This window comes from Oncorhynchus mykiss, chromosome 13 (assembly GCF_057628025.1).
Source record: "Oncorhynchus mykiss isolate SJ-2025 chromosome 13, ASM5762802v1, whole genome shotgun sequence".
Taxonomy (NCBI): Eukaryota; Metazoa; Chordata; class Actinopteri; order Salmoniformes; family Salmonidae; genus Oncorhynchus; species Oncorhynchus mykiss.
Genome location: NC_143034.1, coordinates 52127236 through 52145786, shown reverse-complemented (window position 1 = coordinate 52145786; position 18551 = coordinate 52127236). Strand labels below are relative to the sequence as shown.

The following is an 18551-nucleotide window of genomic DNA, read 5'->3' as shown; positions in this document are numbered from 1 at the left end:
GATATGCGTTTTCCAGTTTGCGCAAGGTCCAGTGTAGTTCCTTGAGAGATCATGCAAATACATTTTTTGGGGGGGAAAGCAACATCGTCACCAACATTTTCTCTCATCCATCTGACCATGCAGACTGCAAAGTGAATGGAAAGAATGTGCTTGTCACTAAATGATGGTACAAAGAAAGGGTGTACTATGTATGTGAAGGTGCGTGTAAGGAATGTGTTTTGAGCACTCACTGCTGCTGTGTGCGTAGGGTCTGTGTGTTGGCACTCCCTCCACCAAGCCTCTTTGCCTTCTCCACCTCTCTCTCCAGCTCCTCCTTGTGGGCCTTCTTCAGTGTCTCCATAACTAAACCACAGAGAGAAAGGGGAGGATGTGATGAAATGCTGTGGTGTTGACTGTTTCATTCTGACGTCACACGCCTCAAACAAAAGTCCTTGAATTGGGGTGCTAATGACATCGATGTACAATTTTGACCCTTGACCCCATGATCCTGTGAGCCCTGACCTTTTGCTGTGTCCTGGGTCTCCTCCCTCAGTACCCGGTCCCGGTCCCTCTCCAGCTCTCGGGTCTCGCGGGCATGCTGCTTCTGCAGCTCCTCCAGGACCTGTTTGTGGGCCCGCTCCATGGCCTGAAGGCTGCGGCCGCACGTAGCCTCCCGACCACAGCTACCTCCCCCCACCCTCCCCCCACCACACCCTCCTCCCTGCAAACGCTCCAGCTGCTGCCTCAGAGACGCCACCTGAGTGTCACAAAGGTAGAGAGGCGGTAAAGCTCACTGAAAGAAAGAGGAGGCGGGGTATGTAATTACCGGGTTGAACCAAACTGACATGCGAGTAGTGAAGGGGGATTTGAATGCCATATTCCATGCAGTCATATCAATCCCAAACATCAGGTCATGTGTCTCAAAGGGAATGTTAGGGACTGTATGGATCATAGACAAAGGGACAGTGCAAGGAGTAAATTCATCTGGATCAGATTCCAGCAACCCCATGATATGATTGTATGGTCTGAACGAGTCCTAAAACTACCCCCGTGAAGACACAGTAGTCAACAGAACACTATACAATGTTATCACATGACACATCACTCAAAGATGGAATGAGACTTTCAGCAGTGTTTCCACTATCGACATCTGATAAACTCACAGTTCTAGAACCAGAGAAATGTCTTAATTTATTTTTCCGGGCAAACCGGTATTGCTAACTAAGCCCCTATTACACCCTCCTCCTTGGTATTTTGAAGGCTGACAGAGTCAGTATTACTGCAGAGGGCCTGATTACCATCCCGCATGCATAATAGAGCAAGCCTAGTGTTAAAGAGTTAAACTTCATCTGTAGGTGAATCATCTAGATGAAGAGTAAATTTGCATTTATTTATTGTGTTTGCAAATTGAAAAACATCTCCACGCACTACCTCCCTCTGCAGCGCCTCATTGGCTGGATGGCTGGACCGTGAGCCCATTGGCAGTAGTGACCTCATCTCCTTTAGTGGCAGCCGCTCAAACTCTGCCCACTTTTTCTCAATTTCCTCCTCTGCTCTTATCCTGGGGTCTGAGCCTACACCCGGCCCTTTCCTCGACAGCACCTGCTCCCATGTGCTACTGGTCACATCTCTGCTCCTCTCCTCCTGCCATTGGGCGTGCTCCCTGCCCTGCCCCTCCCCTGCCTCTCTCTGAGTGGCTGGCAGAGGGCTGGAGGGGATGGGCACTGGTGACAGTTCAACACAGTCAAATCGGCGTACAGAGGTGGTGATTTCTGATCCAGCATCACCGTGGCGAGAAGGTGGTCGATGAGTGGAGGCCAGGGAGCGAGAGTTCTCCTTGTCACTACTGCTGTCAGGCAGTCTGGAGGAGAGGAAGGACAGGGAGAGACAAAGTCAGACCGAGAGAGAGAGCGCAGATTGATAAAGTGACAGTATAATAGGGCTGTGGCCATCATTACATTTTGTCAGCCAGTTATTGTCATGCAAAAGACTGCCTGCCTCACGGTAATTGACAGTTAATTAACAAACACATTTAGCATCTCCAGGCCTCCACACATACAAGCCACTGATGCAGACCTTTGGAAAATCTAGATAAAAATAATGTAATAAATCAACATACACCATCACAATAATCCATTATTTATTTTAGTCAGGTCTAAAGAAACAAGATAACAACATGTATTTGAGGAGAACAGAATAGGAGTTGGCCTACTGCATGTTATGCCTGGCTATGCTCCATGCCATAGACTTGTTCACTAGGCTGACAAGATAAGTCCGGTGCCATCATTTTATATTATATGATTTTATACTTAGAATAATATAATTTAACTTAGCTGAATAAAATAGAAAGTATATTTTTCCCCATTCGGAATGAGTGCGCATATGAGCTTAAAAGCTATCATTTGAAACAGGTCCTATACACTATATTTATAGTTATTTGGCAACTTTGTGAATGATACAAACCTTAGAAATCAAAACGTATATGGGCTGCATGATGTGACTACAGGCTATTGAGGATTTGAGAAAGTAGCAAAACAAAAGTTTGCAGTCTGCTCCTTGCCTCAGGCTGCACAACCGTTGTCTCATCAAGTGAGTATTCTATAGGCTAGACCAATTCGGTTAAAGACCAATTAAATCATTTTAAAAATGTTTTTCTGCCATGTGTAACATGCTTGTGTATTGTGTAACAGCTCAATCAATTTTAATTCAGGGTTTTTGTTCCGGCTTGGGCTCATATAGGCCTATGCATAAGCTCAAATATGAGTATGGGTGTTGTGAATGAATCTTAGAAAGCGCTGTCCATTTCCTTGTCTTAGGCTTTGAACCAACATCCACAATGACCATGTTTTACTCACAGTTTCAACCTGCTGTTGAACTTCTTTCTTCAAATTCATCATCACAGTAAGGTGAATTTTAAAAGCATGAGACTGTTTTGATGATTAGTGTTGGATGCGACTTTTGATTGCGTTTGAATTGCTGTCAGAGTGGTTAGAGGGACAATAGAGCCCTGAGTACCAGGTCATTAGGACCTGATGGTTGTTAGCAACTTGGGTACTACCAAAGCACGTCCCAAGTACATAAGAGGAGATTACCATGACTCAACTGTCACGTGTAATTTTACTGCGGTCATGACTAATGACTGCCGGTGTGGCGGTAATATGGTCACCGCAACAGCCCTATCACACAATATCACTACATAAAATAAATCCCTGGTGATTCACTATGTAAGCAACATAACATTACAAATGATTAATGAGACAAAGTAATCCACAACTGCCCAAGGACTTAGTAGCCCACCTGTACACCAGTATAAGAAAACAATAGGCCTCTTTATGTGACTTGTGTATTTGCCAGCTGGGACACAGAGGGAGGAGGAACTCACTGTGTAAGGTCTGGAGAGCTGCTGGGCCGAACACTCTTCCTCAGAACCTCAATCCAGTTCCTCCTGATCCCTGCAGTCATAGCTGACAGTGTGACAACTGCCTCCCTCGTCTGACCGACAGAGAGGAGAGAAGAGTAGAGTAAGAAATGGAAAGGGTGTGGTGAGGGAAAGAGAAGGAGAAAGAGATCATTCAAATACCTGTCACTCATCCTCACATAACATAGAAAATACACTGCTCAAAAAAATAAAAGGAACACATAAACAACACAATGTAACTCCAAGTCAATCACACTTCTGTGAAATCAAACTGTCCACTTAGGGAGCAACACTGATTGACAATACATTTCACATGCTGTTGTGCAAATGGAATAGACAACAGGTGGAAATTATAGGCAATTAGCAAGACACCCCCAATAAAGGAGGGTTTCTGCAGGTGGTACCACAGACCACTTCTCAGTTCCTATGCTTCCTGGCTGATGTTTTGGTCACTTTTGAATGCTGGCGGTGCTTTCACTCTAGTGGTAGCATGAGACGGAGTCTACAACCCACACAAGTGGCTCAGGTAGTGCAGCTCATCCAGGATGGCACATCAATGCGAGCTGTGGCAAGAAGGTTTGCTGTGTCTGTCAGCGTAGTGTCCAGAGTATGGAGGTGCTACCAGGAGACAGGCCAGTACATCAGGAGACGTGGAGGAGACCGTAGGAGGGCAACAACCCAGCAGCAGGACCGCTACCTTCGCCTTTGTGCAAGGAAGAGCAGGAGGAGCACTGCCAGAGCCCTGCAAAATGACCTCCAGCAGGCCACAAATATGCATGTGTCTGCTCAAACGGTCATAAACAGACTCCATGAAGGTGTTATGAGGGCCCGACGTCCACAGGTGGGGGTTGTGCTTACAGCCCAACACCGTGCAGGACATTTGGCATTTGCCAGAGAACACAAAGATTGGCAAATTCGCCACTGGCACCCTGTGCTCTTCACAGATGAAAGCATGTTCACACTGAGCACATGTGACTGACATGACAGTCTGGAGACGCCGTGGAGAACGTTCTGCTGCCTGCAACATCCTCCAGTATGACCGGTTTGGCGGTGGGTCGTCATGGTGTGGGGTGGCATCCATGTGCTCGCCAGAGGTAGCCTGACTGCCATTAGGTACCGAGATGAGATCCTCAGACCCCTTGTGAGACCATATGCTGGTGCGGTTGGCCCTGGGTTCCTCCTAATGCAACACAATGCTAGACCTCATGTGGCTGGAGTGTGTCAGCAGTTCCTGAAAGAGGAAGGCATTGATGCTATGGACTGGCCCGCCCGTTCCCCAGACCTGAATCCAATTGAGCACATCTGGGACATCATGTCTCGCTCCATCCACCCACGCCACACCACAGACTGTCCAGGAGTTGGCGGATGCTTTAGTCCAGGTCTGGGAGGAGATCCCTCAGGAGACCATCCGCCACCTCATCAGGAGCATGCCCAGCCATTGTAGGGAGGTCATACAGGCACGTGGAGGCCACACACACTACTGAGCCTCATTTTGACTTGTTTTAAGGACATTACATCAAAGTTCAGCCTGTAGTGTGGTTTTCCACTTTGATTTTGAGTGTGACTCCAAATCCAGACCTTCATGGGTTGATACATTTGATTTCCATTGATCATTTTTGTGTGATTTTGTTGTCAGCACATTCAACTATGTGAAGAAAAAAGTATTTAATAAGAATATTTCATTCATTCAGATCTAGGATGTGTTATTTTAGTGTTCCCTTTATTTTTTTGAGCAGTGTAATTGGAACAGTGAAAAACACACTCACCTGTATTTGAAATCCATAGTTCTTCTCTACATCAAACTCAGACACTTTTACACAAGACTTCAGGTCAACCTCCCCGTCCAGATCATCCTTCTGTAAGACACAGTTAGGAACAAACAGGTAAGACTACAGACACATATCAATAACTCACAATGTATCCCTAAGACAATTATTGCAATAGTAAAAATAACTTTGAAGCCATTGAAAACGTACCTCCTCCGCCCCAGAGTCTCTGTAGTACCTCAGACCAGCATCGGTCAACACAAACCAGTGCTTCTTCCACTGCAGACAGACAAGCCACCAATTAAACAAGCACTATTCGACCAATCCGACACATTAATACACAAGCAGCTAAGTGACAGTTCACAGCAAGACATCATTCAAATCAAGTTAACATGGACCAATGAAACCTATGGAGTACACAGTGTTTAAGACATTAGGACAAGTATAATAAGAGTGCTTAAAGTGATCTATGGGTCATCTGAGTGTTTGTACTGTGAATTCAAAATGAGTTCAAACACATAACATACTAACCTAGCACACAGATGATACAATGAGCCACAAGCTCATATGAGGACGTTTCATACTCAGTCTTATCCTGCTAGAACATACCGGTTGTGCCTGCCTGGGCACACCAAGCTATTACTGGGATAACACATGGATAGTCTGCAGCTATCGCCTTACGCACAAGCTTTCTCATTAGGAGAGAGGGAAAGAAGGCGAGAGAAAGGAAGAGAGGAATCCAACAAGAAAGCAGAAGGGAAGAGTGCTAGAAAGAAAGAAGAAAACAGATAAACAAGTGACACATGACTTCTGACTAAATAAGACAAGAAAGAAAGTGATAAGAAATGAAGAAAAACTTGACTTCACCTCTCCATTCTCATCCAGTTTTGACATCCATCCCTTCTTGAAGTTAAGGAGGTCGGGCTACAAGGAAAGACAAAATGTCAGGTTAACGGAACCGTTTTGAAGAAGTGAGACGAACACAAAAGTAGAACAAAGGATGCCAGTGTAGGATGTTCACAATACAAAGACCAACAGGCGTTTCATGCAGTTAGTGCACCATGTTAAACGCCTACGTGTACATTCAAATGTGTGAGGACATGGAAGTTGAGGGTTTTTAGAAGTGTTAAAGGCAACAGCAACAACAAAAAAGCACGCCTTTGGGTGATGAGAGAAGATTGCTAAGGTAACAGTAATATAATCAACGTAGACATGGGGAACTAGAGCAGAACACCATGTAGAGATTTGCAAGGTCATTAAATCTACAGTCAGAATGAGACCAGAGGTTTCACCATCTACATCACTAATACTGTAACAGCTTCTAGGGTTCAAACATGGATTATAGATTTAAAAATCAGACTCATGTGTTACTGATATTTAACCACTGCAGCCTCAACTATTTCTAGGAATCCTTTCAGTTTGAGGGTGGTGGGAGCAGGGGAAAACCTGTGAGGTAGTTTACAGAGGTGATCCTGGATCAAGATTAGGAAACTTATTCCATCTACATTCCTCAGTGTGGGTCTTGATCTCCTTCAACCCTCCATCACTGCCTGTTCTCACTGTAACTCATAAGTTGTCACATTGTAACCACCACTGTGCTTTGTTCCAGCAAAACCATTACAAGGTCTGAGGAGCATTAACAGGCAGATGTATGGTTACAGCATGAGGTAGACTTAGAACGACCTTCCCATGAGTTGACTAATGGTAATAAAATGTGTCACCGTGGTAACTATGAGCATACTGGTGTGTGTATGTGTGTCTCAAAACATTTACCCTACAAATGCTTTAATATAGTTTTGAAATTAGATGCAATAAACTATTAGTTGGCAACAGGAAACATTGTTGACAAGCTGTTAACGTTATTTCAGCAAATAGACGTTTTTCGAAGTGCCAGGATGAGGATGACCCACCTGCACACAGAAGTATACCCTTAAAAACACTTGCTTATTAATTTGAAGGGATAAACTATATGTTGTTTGAATAATCGTGCATTTATAGATTCCTCAAAGGCCAATTACAAAGATTCTAAATTATAAGGGATCTAACAAAACAAACGATTGGGGTGAGGTGTTCGTTTGCACATGCAAACAGTCAACATATGGAGCTCAATGTTGCTCCAATTCAATTGACACTTAAGAACAGTAAACAATTGGATAACCCTAATGCGCTGACATAAATACAATACGCATACATTTTTGATTAGCCCTGGCAGCCCTTGGCAATGGCATAAATTACAGCCACAGGCACGCAAAAAAACAACGTGATGTATAGAAAACAAACTATAAAAAGAATTAAAGGCCACGAAACACAAGAATACAGACACACCCACTCCCCGAATTAAAATGTAACCATTTTAACCCCAATGTTCCATGTTGCCGCGAACAATTAAACATTCTTGCAACAATGTCTTGGAACACGGTTCAGTTATAGGCTCAAAAAAATGTGAAATGTAATTCAAGTCGTGGCATCAAGGCACAAGAGCAAACGTACCGTCATGTTCGTAGGACCCAGGAGGCAGTTGAGAGAAAAACAAGTAAACACTTAAATAAAAAATAGTTGCAATAGCCTACTCGTCCAACAACTTTACTTTGTACCAATGTGATCGGGGTTGAATAATTATTGCTTCAGTTTTCTACCTGCTGACCCGTTCGCTTAAAAACTTGTCTGCCTAGCAGGAAGGCTAAAAAATAAAACAAACCCCGCCATTTCTACCCATCTTGGTCGGTGAAACGTATCTTATCGATCATATGTATTTCCCATGGACTATTTCAACAGAAACTGAAGATCATAGACGTCGTTGACACATACAACTCTTGAAAGACACAATTTCACAACTTCCCTGCCGTTTGTTACGAGGTTTTTCGTTCTACACTCTCGCCCTGTTTACCACTTCCTGGGCAGATCTGTAAGAATCGTTTGAGCAAACAAGCTAACCAATCAAGTGATCAGTAGGCTTCTCAGAATACTTGAATATTGAAATATAGACTGTACACTGCCAAAAAAGCAACCAATGACACCTACTTCCAGACCACATAGCTTCTACTAAAATACACATCAAAGAATTTATGACATTCCTTAGTTGAGTAGCTAGATTCTTTATGCTGACTAGGTCAAATCTTGGGAGGCTTAGGAGGCTATTTTACGCCGATTCTCATGCAAAACGTTTATTAAACGGTAGCAAAAGGTATCACACGGGAGGGACTTACCTGCATTCGTCCAATAGAAACTATCGTTTAAGTTGCAACACGTTCCCAACGGTTTGGACTAACGATTACACCCCAGGCCAACAATTTGAAACACATGCCCCAGCAGCCACTGTAGACCAAGCTCATTCTATGAAATCCCAGTAGGGTTCAGGTGAAAGAAACAGACCTACAACCCACCAGCATACTTCAAAGTCTGAATTAAATTTAGGAATGTTAAAATAAAGCATTGAAGTCACACTGCATTTGAATTGATAAAGCAGGCATATACCAGTTTATCACAACTTCTTGAATTCATAACCTGAATAAATAGACCGATATGTGTTTGTAACATTGTAAACAAAATAGACTGCATGCAGGAGGAAAACATTGTAAAACGCATCATTCAGATTAGATATGCTGTACACTAATAAGCATGTGAGTAAATAAATACTAAATGTTGACCATTATTCAAAGCAGCAACGGGGCAATAAATATTAAAGCCAAAAAGCCCTTCTATAATAGGATCGGAGAAGGAAGTTTGGATGTGGGCAGGTGAATGTGCACTCTGGCCTTTTCTAAATTGGATTTGCTCAACTTCTGCATCCTCTCTCCTCCATCCTCTCACCTCCTTTTGAAAAATGTAAAAGGTAATCGAGGAGAGGCAGTGTAGAGAGGGAACGTGTAGAATGTATAGATAAAACGATATGTAGTATATTGTTTTTAAACATGTGCATGCTTTTCTCCTCTGACAAAACGAAAGCTGGTTCAAAGAGGGTGTGGCAGATTTCTAATCATCTCTGCAAAAGACTCTGGTAGGATACACATGACTATCCTCGATGAAAGGTGGCTATCGAGAAGGACACTCTTCCGTTCGCCTACTAAGGAATTGACATCTCCTCAATCACAACGGTTTCCGGATCACGGAGGAGAGAGGATGGGAGGACAGACTTTTACCCAAATGAGAAAAGGCATATACATGCCATGCCCCTTAGTAGAGGAAGTTTAGTTTATGTAAACTGAAGGAAAATTAGTCTGATGACCTGTGTACATGGGACACCTTCTGCATTAAATTAGACAACCTCCATAAAACAATGTACAATTTGATATAGTCTACAGAAAGCACACACAAGTAGACCTGTACCTGCATTTGTTCCAAGGAAGAGCTATGTTGTGCCCTCCATGGACTGGCCTCCTCCTCTATAGTGGGGCTGTGGGGCCTCTGTGAAGGAGGAGATTGTAATTATTAGTGTAAAAGTTTCTGGTGTTTTGTGGTGTAAAACTGAGTGGGTTGAGCATAACACATCAACCCTGTTACCCATAGAGAGACAGGCTACACATTTTTAACATTTGTCATTTTTTGTGAAGTTTGCATTCAATTGTCACTCCGTGTTGCACACAACAAGCTTCCATTCCCCCTGTCACAAGGGGATTTATGGCTGATTTAAGATGAAATCGTTAACCCTGCTACTTTATTTGGCACTTACTATATATTTTTTATTAACTTCTTGAGATGGGAAAACTAGTTTTTCATGAAGTTGAACATGTGCTCTTTATGACAGAATGTTAAAATTAGGTTAAATAAAACGTACACTTCTCAAAAGGCACTGAATTGGCGGAACGACTCACCTGCATTTGCAAAGAGGTGGACGAGTGTGCTCGAGACAGTCTACCGCTGCTGCCATTATGCCATTCTATGTGGTTTCTCTCTAGGTCCCCTGAGTCATCTAGCCACTCTCTGGAGGGATGCTTGGAGAGGGAGTGGCTGAAACATCACACACGTGACTTTAGATACAACATATGAATACTTAAAAAACTGTCAGTGACACAATACTGATGTCACATCTGAAATACAGAGGGAGAAACCACTTAACTCCCTCTTACAGCATTACCTTGCGGTCAACAATGGAAAACCCTAACCTTGCTGGTTTGAAGAGCTCCTGTCTCCCTGAGGGTAGATTTGGAGTCTGTCCCACATGACGAAGCCGCTCCCTTTGGAGGACAGGCTTGACCTTTGGTAGATCGGCCATCATGGCGTACTCTTCCCTATTCCTCTCTGTTGACTCTCCTGACAACTGGCCAGACTCCGAAGACTCCATGGAACTCTGGGACGAGGTGTGCCTTTGCATCTGAGGGGAGGGACTTAGGTTGCGGTTGGTCAATCCTTTTGTGTTTGGGGAGGAGCTACGAGTCTCCAGACCCTGCTTACTACTGTTACTCCTAGTGGTTTCCCAGGTGACAGCAGAGGCCCTCTGAGAGGGGGCAGATGTTTTGTTCTCTCTGCCTTCTCTGGATGGGGAGGTGCTATGTAGGAAGTGGGTGGAGCCTCGCCAGGTGCCAGGGGAGGGGTTATAGTCCGGCCGAGCATCACTGTAAGTGTTTTTTCTCTGGTAAGAGAGTCTGGAGTCACCACCACTGGTGGTTTTCCTGAGGAGTGACTGACCTGGTGGGTCATTGCCTCTTTTGGATGGAGTGGAGTTGCGACTGTCATGGCTCCGACCATTGAGGGCTCCACTCTTCTCAGATTTGTGCAGTAGTGATTGGCCGGGGGTGTCATGGCCCCTCCTTGAAGGGGAGGAGCTACGACTACCACAACTTTGACATCTGACAGAGCTGTTCGTCTCTGATTTACAAAGCAATGATTGGCCAGGGGCATCATAGTCCTTTCTCGAAGGGGAGGAGCTCCGAATGTCTCGACTTTGATTATTCAGGTAGTTTTTGGATTCACTTTTGCGCAGTGATGACTGGCTCGGTGTATCATAGCCTCTCCTAGAGGGAGAGGAGGTAGGACGATCACGACTTTGACTTCTGACAGAGCTGTTCGTCTCAGATTTACGAAGCAGTGATTGGCCAGGGGGATCATATCCCTTTCTCGAAGGGGAGGAGCTTCGACTGTCTCGACTTTGACTATTCAGGTAGCTGTTGGATTCATTTTTGCGCAGAGGTGACTGGCTCGGGGCATCAAAGCCTTTCCTAGAGGGAGAGGAGCTTCCACTGTCACGACCTCGACCATTTCCATAGCCACTTGTCTCACTTTTGCATAGCAGGAATTGACAAGGAGTGTCAAAGCCATGTCTAGAAGGGGAAGAGCTACCACTTTCATAGGCATGAACATTTAAGTCATTCCTAGAAGCTGATTTCCGCAGAGATTGTCTTTCGGCATCATAACCCTCCCTAATGGGAGAGCCACACCGGCCGCCGTGTGGACTATGACCATTGAGAGAACTGTTTGTTTCAGATTTGCAAAGGAGGGACTGGCTGGTGGCATCGTAACTCCTCCTCGAAGGAGAAGAATTGCGACTTTCATGACCATGACCATTTATCAAGCTGTTCCCATCAGATTTGCGAAGCAAGGTTTGGCTGGAGGTGTCATTAGCCCTCCGCGAAGGAGATGAGCTTCTGCTGTCACGGCCATTTAAGGAGTTACTTGTTTCAGATTTGCGTACCCGAGATTGTCTGGGGCTTTCGTAACCCCTCCTTGAAGGGGCGGAGCTTTGAGTGTCACGTCCACGACTATTTAAGGAGCTGTCTGTCTCATTCTTGCGCAATGCACTTTTAAAATATGCAACAGAGTTGACCTGTGATATGGAACCAACTGAACTGGCAATCGATATTACGTTTTTATTCAAGCCTCTAATATCAACACCTCGTCCATAAGAGCTCTGGGGGGGACCTCTAGAAGTCTGGTCCCACCCCTGAGACCAGCCCTCAGAGTCTACGCCCCGCCTGTTGAGGGAGGTGGTACATTCACTTCGTTTGAATGGGGAGGTGTTTCGTAAGGGTGAAGAGGAGCGGGACAGGGAGGAGCTTTGTCTCGATGAATTGAACTTCCCAGACTCCTGATAGGAAGGGGAGTTTCTTCTACTGTATGAGCTGTTGAAACCCCTCCGGTTAGTGGAGGCCAGGGATTCTGCTATCTTAAAAGGGGTGGGGCTTGGGGAGCGAGGGCCCACCTGAGCCTCAACTTCGATGGTGAGATCAAATGCGTCAGGAGGTTCAGGGATTTCCAGGGGCAGGTCTGGGTTTAGTATCTCTGGGTTTAACCTCTCCGAGGCCAGCCCCAGGTTAGGGTTCCTGAAGGGGATGGTAGCTTTGGGCTCAGGGCTTCGGTTGCTGTAAAGGGGATGTCCCCTCTCTGAATGGCGGTAAACGGGAGGGGGGCTCTTATCCCTGAGAGAACGGGCTCCTCCCGCCCTCCCCAGAGAGAAGTAGCCACTTTCACGATTAATTTCTTCTTTTAACCCTAAAAAAGAAAAACACTCCATCACATGGTATACTAAAAGCTGTAATTATTGTTACATTCCAAGGAGTTCTAAGGACGTCCACAACACAGTTCTACAAGATACTTCCACACTACTATCAATAAGTCCCACCTCAAACTGAACACAGGTACCTGACAACATCATCATGTAAATAACACCTATGGCTGTAATAGTATACATGTGGTTAAGTGCAGTCCTCACCTGAGTGTCTGCCAATCCTGCCCCTGCTGTTGTCCTCCTCCATCCATGCTTTGGGGTTGGTTCGGTGGGGTGGTGGGTCCAGGTGGGTCATGATGAGGTGGGTTGAGCGGTGCCAGAGAGGCAGGTAGTCGTCCTCTGCACTGATGGAGCCACTGAGATCAGCGTAGACACTCTGGTCCCGACAGCTGGAAGAGGAGATAGTGTGAAGAGGAGATGGTGAAATAATGGTGGAGAGAGGGAGAGAATGAGGGAGTGAGAAAGTATACAGTTGAAGTCGGAAGTTTACATGCACTTAGGTTGGAGTCATTAAAACTCATTTTTCAACCACTCCACAAATGTCTTGTTAACAAACTATAGTGTTGGCAAGTCGGTTAGGACATCTACTATGTGCATGACTGTCGCAACTTCCGCCGAAGTCGGTCCCTCTCCTTGTTCGGGCGGTGTTCAGTAGTCGACGTCACCGACCTTCTAGCCTTCACTGATAAAATGTTCCATTTTCCATTGGTTTTGTCTGGTCTTCCTTCACACCTGGTTCCAATCCCATCAATTACATGTTGTGTATTTAACCCTCTGTTTCCCCTTATGTCCTTGTCGGAGATTGTTTTGTTTGTATGTGATGTGCATTTTAGTGTTGGTGTGCGATGGGTTTTGCACCCACATTGTTATTTTGTACATTTTGGTTGTTTTGGAGTTTGGTCAGAATTTATTAAACAACTCCGTTAATACCAAGTTTGTTCTCTTGTGCCTGACTTCCCTGCCACCAACACGCACCCCTTACAGAATCTCCGACCACCTATGGAGTCAGCAGGAGAAGGTACCCCGGCCATGAAGGTGGAGGAGCACGTCCAGGAGCATGCGGTAATGCTTTACCATCTGGGCTCCGCCATGGATCGCGTTGTCCAGACAATGGACCGCTGGGAGAGACAGGGAGTTCTTCCAGTGCCTCCACCAGCACAACCAGCGCCCCTTTCCCGCATGAACCCAGTGGGATCCGTCTCTCCATGACACAGGAGTACGACGAGTGTGCTGCCTACTGCCAGGGTTTCCTCCTCCAACTAAACCTCTATCTGGCCACGGTCCACCCAGCACCCTCGGACCGTGAGAAGGTGTCCGCCCTCGTCTCATGCCTCACCGGGAAAGCCCTGGAGTGGGCCAACGCCATGTGGACAAGGGAGAGATGCGCCGTTGGACCATTTTGAGGAGTTGGCCGATCACCAGCCATTTCCAGGCAGTCTTCAACCACCCGCCCAAGGGGAGAGCGGCGGGTGAGCGCCTCTACCATCTGAGGCAGGAGACGAGGAGCGCCCAGGAGTTTGCCCTGGAGTTTAGGACCCTGGCTACTCGCAGACGTCCAGATCGGGGTATGGTGGTTCCATCCTCCCGCACCCCCTCTCCGATACCCATAGAGCTGGGAGGGGCGGTGCGCAGGGAGACCGGAGGGGGTTTCCGCTCGTGCACCATCTGTGGCCGCAGATGGTCGGTGCCGGGTTGGTTCCTCTGGGAATCGAGGCAGCAGGCAGGGTGCTCTGGCATCACCCCAGGTGAGCTGGCACCATTCTCACCCAGAGTCCTCTGTTGCACATATGTTTGTGTCTGTCTCTTTACTTGAGTTTTCCCCGCATTCACAGCATGAGGCGCTCATAGATTAAGGCGCGGCTGGGAATTTCATTGATAGAGCGTTAGCTCATAGTTTAGGGGTTCCCATTGTTCCCGTGGATGTGCCCTTCCCTGTTCACGCCTTAGATAGTCGACCATTATTGTCAGGGTTAACTAGGGAGGTCACCACTCCTTTGGGCATGGTTTAAATAAAGGAAAAATGTATGCTCACCACGCTGCGCTTTGGTCTACTTCCAACGATATCCGTGACAGAACCTCCCACCACCAAAGGACCAAGCAGCGTGGTGAAAGGGACTCCTGGACATGGGAGGAGATCCTGGACAGTAAGGGACCTCGGAGGCAGGCTGGGGAGTATCGCTGTCCAAGGGAGGAACTGGAGGCAGCTAAAGCAGAGCGGCGGTGATATGAGGAGGCAAGTCAGGGAAGCAGGCACGAGAGGCAGCCCCCCAAAATTTTTGGGGGGATGCACACGGGGAGATTGGCGGAGTCAGGTTATAGACCTGAGCCAACTCCCCATGCTTACCGTGGGGAGAGAGTGACTAGTCAGGCACCAGGTTACGCGGCTCTGCGCCGTGTGTCTCCAGTGCACTCTCATAGCCCGGTGCGCTCTCTGCAAGCTTCCCGCAGTTGCCGTGCTAGAGTTGGCATTCAGCCAGGAGGGATTGTGCAGGCACAGCGCTCCTGGTCTCCGCTGTGTCTCTTCGGTCAGGGTTAACCTGCGACAGCTCTGGAGGTGCCGGGCTAAAGTGGGCATTCAGCCTGGAGGAGTGGTGCCAAGGCAACGCACCAGATCTCCAGTGCTCCCCCACAGCCTGGTTCATCCTGTGCCTCCTCTAAAGACCAGGTCTCCTGTATGTCTCCCCAGCCTGGTGGGCCCTGTGGCAGCCCCACGCACCAGGCTGTCTATACGTCTCCTCCCATCAGTGAGGGTCCCCAGTCCGGAGTCTCTAGCGACGGTCTCCAGTCCGGAGCCTCCAGCGACGTTCTCCAGTCCGGAGCCTCCAGCGACGTTCTCCAGTTCGGAGCCTCCAGCGACAGTCCCCAGTCTGGGGCCCGCAACGAGGGTGCCCAGTCCGGGGCCCGCAACGAGGGTGCACAGTCTGGGGCCCGCTACGAGGGTCCCCAGTCCGGGGTCGGCGACGGGGGTCCCCGCACCAGAGGCGCCACCAAAGTGGGGTGAGCCAGAGGTGGAGCGGGGTCTACGTCCCGCACCAGAGCCGCCACCGCGGATAGATGCCCACCCAGACCCTCCCCTATAGGTTCAGGTTTTGCGGCCAGAGTCCGCACCTTGGGGGGGGGTTACTGTCACGCCCTGACCTTGAGAGCTTTTTATGTCTCTATTTTGGGTTTTGTCAGGGTGTGATTTGGGTGGGCATTCTGTGTTCTATTTTCTATGTTTTTGTATTTCTTTGTTTTGGCCGGGTATGATTCTCAATCAGGGACAGCTGTCTATCGTTGTCTCTGATTGGAAACCATACTTAGGTAGCCCTTTTCCCTCCTTTCTGTGTGGGAAGTTGTCTTTGTTTGTGGCACTATAGCCCTTAAGCTTCACGGTTGTTTTGTATGGTTTATTGTTTTGTTGGCGTCATTTTAAATAAAGGAAAAATGTACACTCACCACGCTACGCTTTGGTCTACTACCAACGACATCCGTGACATGCGTTCTGTCTCCTAGAGATGAATGTACTTTGGTGCGAAAAGTGCAAATCAATCCCAGAACAACAGCAAAGGACCTTGTGAAGATGCTGGAGGAAATGGGTACAAAAGTATCTATATCCACTGTAAAACAAGTCCTATATCGACATAACCTGAAAGGCCACTCAGCAAGGAAGAAACCACTGCTTCAAAACCGCCATAAAAAAGCCAGACTACGGTTTGCAACTGCACATGGGGACAAAGATCGTACTTTTTGGAGAAATGTCCTCTGGTCTGATGAAACAAAAATAGAACTGTTTGGCCATAATGACCATCGTTATGTTTGGAGGAAAAAAGGGGAGGCTTGCAAGCCGAAGAACACCATCCCAACCATGAAGCACAGGGGTGGCAGCTTCATGTTATGGGAATGCTTTGCTACAGGAGGGACTGGTGCACTTCACAAAATAGATGGCATCATGAGGAAAGAAATATATGCGGATATATTGAAGCAACATCTCAAGACATCAGTCAGGAAGTTAAAGCTTGGTCGCAAATGGGCCTTCCAAATGAACAATGACCCCAAGCATACCTCCAAAGTTGTGGCAAAATGGCTTAAGGACAACAAAGTCAAGGTATTGGAGTGGCCAACACAAAGCCCTGACCTGAATCCTATAGATATTTCTGGGAAGAACTGAAAAAGCGTGTGCGAGCAAGGAGGCCAACAAACCTGAATCAGTTACACCAGCTCTGTCAGGAGGAATGGGCCAAAATTCACCCAACTTATTGTGTGAAGCTTGTGGAAGGCTACCCGAAACGTTTGACCCAAGTTAAACAATTTAAAGGCAATGCTATCAAATACTAATTGAGTGTATGTACACTTCTGACCCATTGGGAATGTGATGAAAGAAATTAAAAGTTTAAATAAATCATTCCCTCTACTATTATTCTGACATTCCAAATTTTTTAAATAAAGTGGTGATCCTAACTGACCTAAAACAAGGAAATCTTACTAGGATTAAATGTCAGGAATTGTGAAAAACTGAGTTTAAATGGATTTGGCTAAGGTGTATGTAAACGTCCGAATTCAACTGTATATATTGTCCCTCTAGAATCGCAATATGAGGCTCAATGACTACTTGGTTTACAAAGCATGCTCAATGAGTTTCTTGTTTGAAGTTCTTTGTACCTAGTTCGTAAATTACATTTCCCCCCTGCAAAATACCTAAATATAAAGCCCAATGAAATGCCAAGTCTCCAAAGATATCTCAACACAAGTGCATAGAGTAAACAAACATTATTTTGTACTAAACATTTCTCCTTAGTGGAGCTTCTATCTCAGACACACACTAGAGCCAATAGATTCTGAACAGAACCTGTCAGTGCTGTCGTCGTCGTCTCCGTCACAGATGTAGAGGTCACAGTCAGGGCTCAGGATGCACAAGGAGCTCTCCTCGTAACACAGCTGATCTCCGCTGACATCACAGAAGCTGCTCACCACTGACAGGCCATAAGAGTTCTCCTGATAGGTCATCAAGATCACACAGACCAATCACAATAACGACAAACAAAAAAAGAACATCAGCCAATGGGGCTACAGATGACTTAATGTATTGAAGTGTAATACCATGTTAACTAGCACTTTCTGCAATTGTCAATAATTCTGGTTAAACGAAATTCAATGTCCATTTTCACAAAAAACAAATAGCAGACACTGACAAATACTGTTTGTACTATGAGAGAAAAGCAAACACTGACAAGATAAGACAGTGAGCAGCCATAGAAACTAAACGTTTTGTTGGAACTAGCACAATTTATCTCACTTGGCCTACAAAGCCTCATTCATTTACAGATACATATTAACAATGAACACAGGTTTAACACAGTCATCGTTATCAAAAGCAACACCTCCAAGTCTCTCTTTATAGCTCCATGCCCAAATTGGGAAGTTCATGAATAGTGTCTCCCCTCTGTCTCACTCCTCTGTTCCTCAAGACGTTCCTCTCATACTCACACGTTCTGTCTGTCGCTCGATTAGAGTTACACCGTTGTAACTCTACCTAGATTGTAGTTCTCCTCATTATTATTTCATAGCAGTTTTTTTCTTGACATATACAACCCTCCTCTGGGTTGTCTTAAAATACATATTCTAATCTTCAGTTTGACTTGAATTAATGGCAATATAAACAACAACTTTATAATATCATAGTACTAGGTAGGTATACAAAAGGTATTGCAATGTAATAGAGAAATGAAAAACATTAAATTAAAATGTATATTTGCCTAATTTGTGGCAATCAAAGGCAAAACAAGGAGATTGCTATGCTACCAATAAACAGTTGTGTCCTCATAAATGAGTATGCCTTTGCAATGACATACTCTGTGTAGATGTGGGCCGACCGGTGCTTTCTGTAACCTGCCTTCATGTATAATGTTACCAGTGATTCCCAAATGGGCAGTAAATGATCTCCCATCATTAATTTGTAATGGGAGCA

At 46.0% G+C, this 18551-nt stretch overlaps 1 protein-coding gene across 5 annotated transcripts in view; it reads right to left on the bottom strand.

Moving 5' to 3' along the window:
• The window catches only part of LOC110486447 (TRIO and F-actin-binding protein), a 29697-nt gene extending 16783 nt beyond the window's left edge, over window positions 1-12914 (bottom strand). For 2 of the 5 annotated variants that reach the window (XM_090196575.1, XM_090196578.1), the window contains exons 1-8: window positions 7654-8089; window positions 6031-6087; window positions 5374-5442; window positions 5164-5253; window positions 3362-3471; window positions 1411-1840; window positions 502-736; window positions 231-342 (exon numbers count right to left, since the gene is read on the bottom strand). In XM_090196575.1, the coding sequence (XP_090052701.1) occupies window positions 231-342; window positions 502-736; window positions 1411-1840; window positions 3362-3471; window positions 5164-5253; window positions 5374-5442; window positions 6031-6087; window positions 7654-7659 (1109 nt within the window). In that variant the 5' untranslated portion in view covers window positions 7660-8089. Of the gene's footprint in view, window positions 1-230; window positions 343-501; window positions 737-1410; window positions 1841-3361; window positions 3472-5163; window positions 5254-5373; window positions 5443-6030; window positions 6088-7653; window positions 8276-8369; window positions 8470-9489; window positions 9568-9974; window positions 10111-10265; window positions 12589-12808 lie in introns of those variants that run through there. The other 3 variants (XM_021558059.3, XM_090196579.1, XM_090196577.1) reach the window with 3 other exon arrangements.
• Between the last annotated feature and the right edge of the window lie 5637 nt (window positions 12915-18551).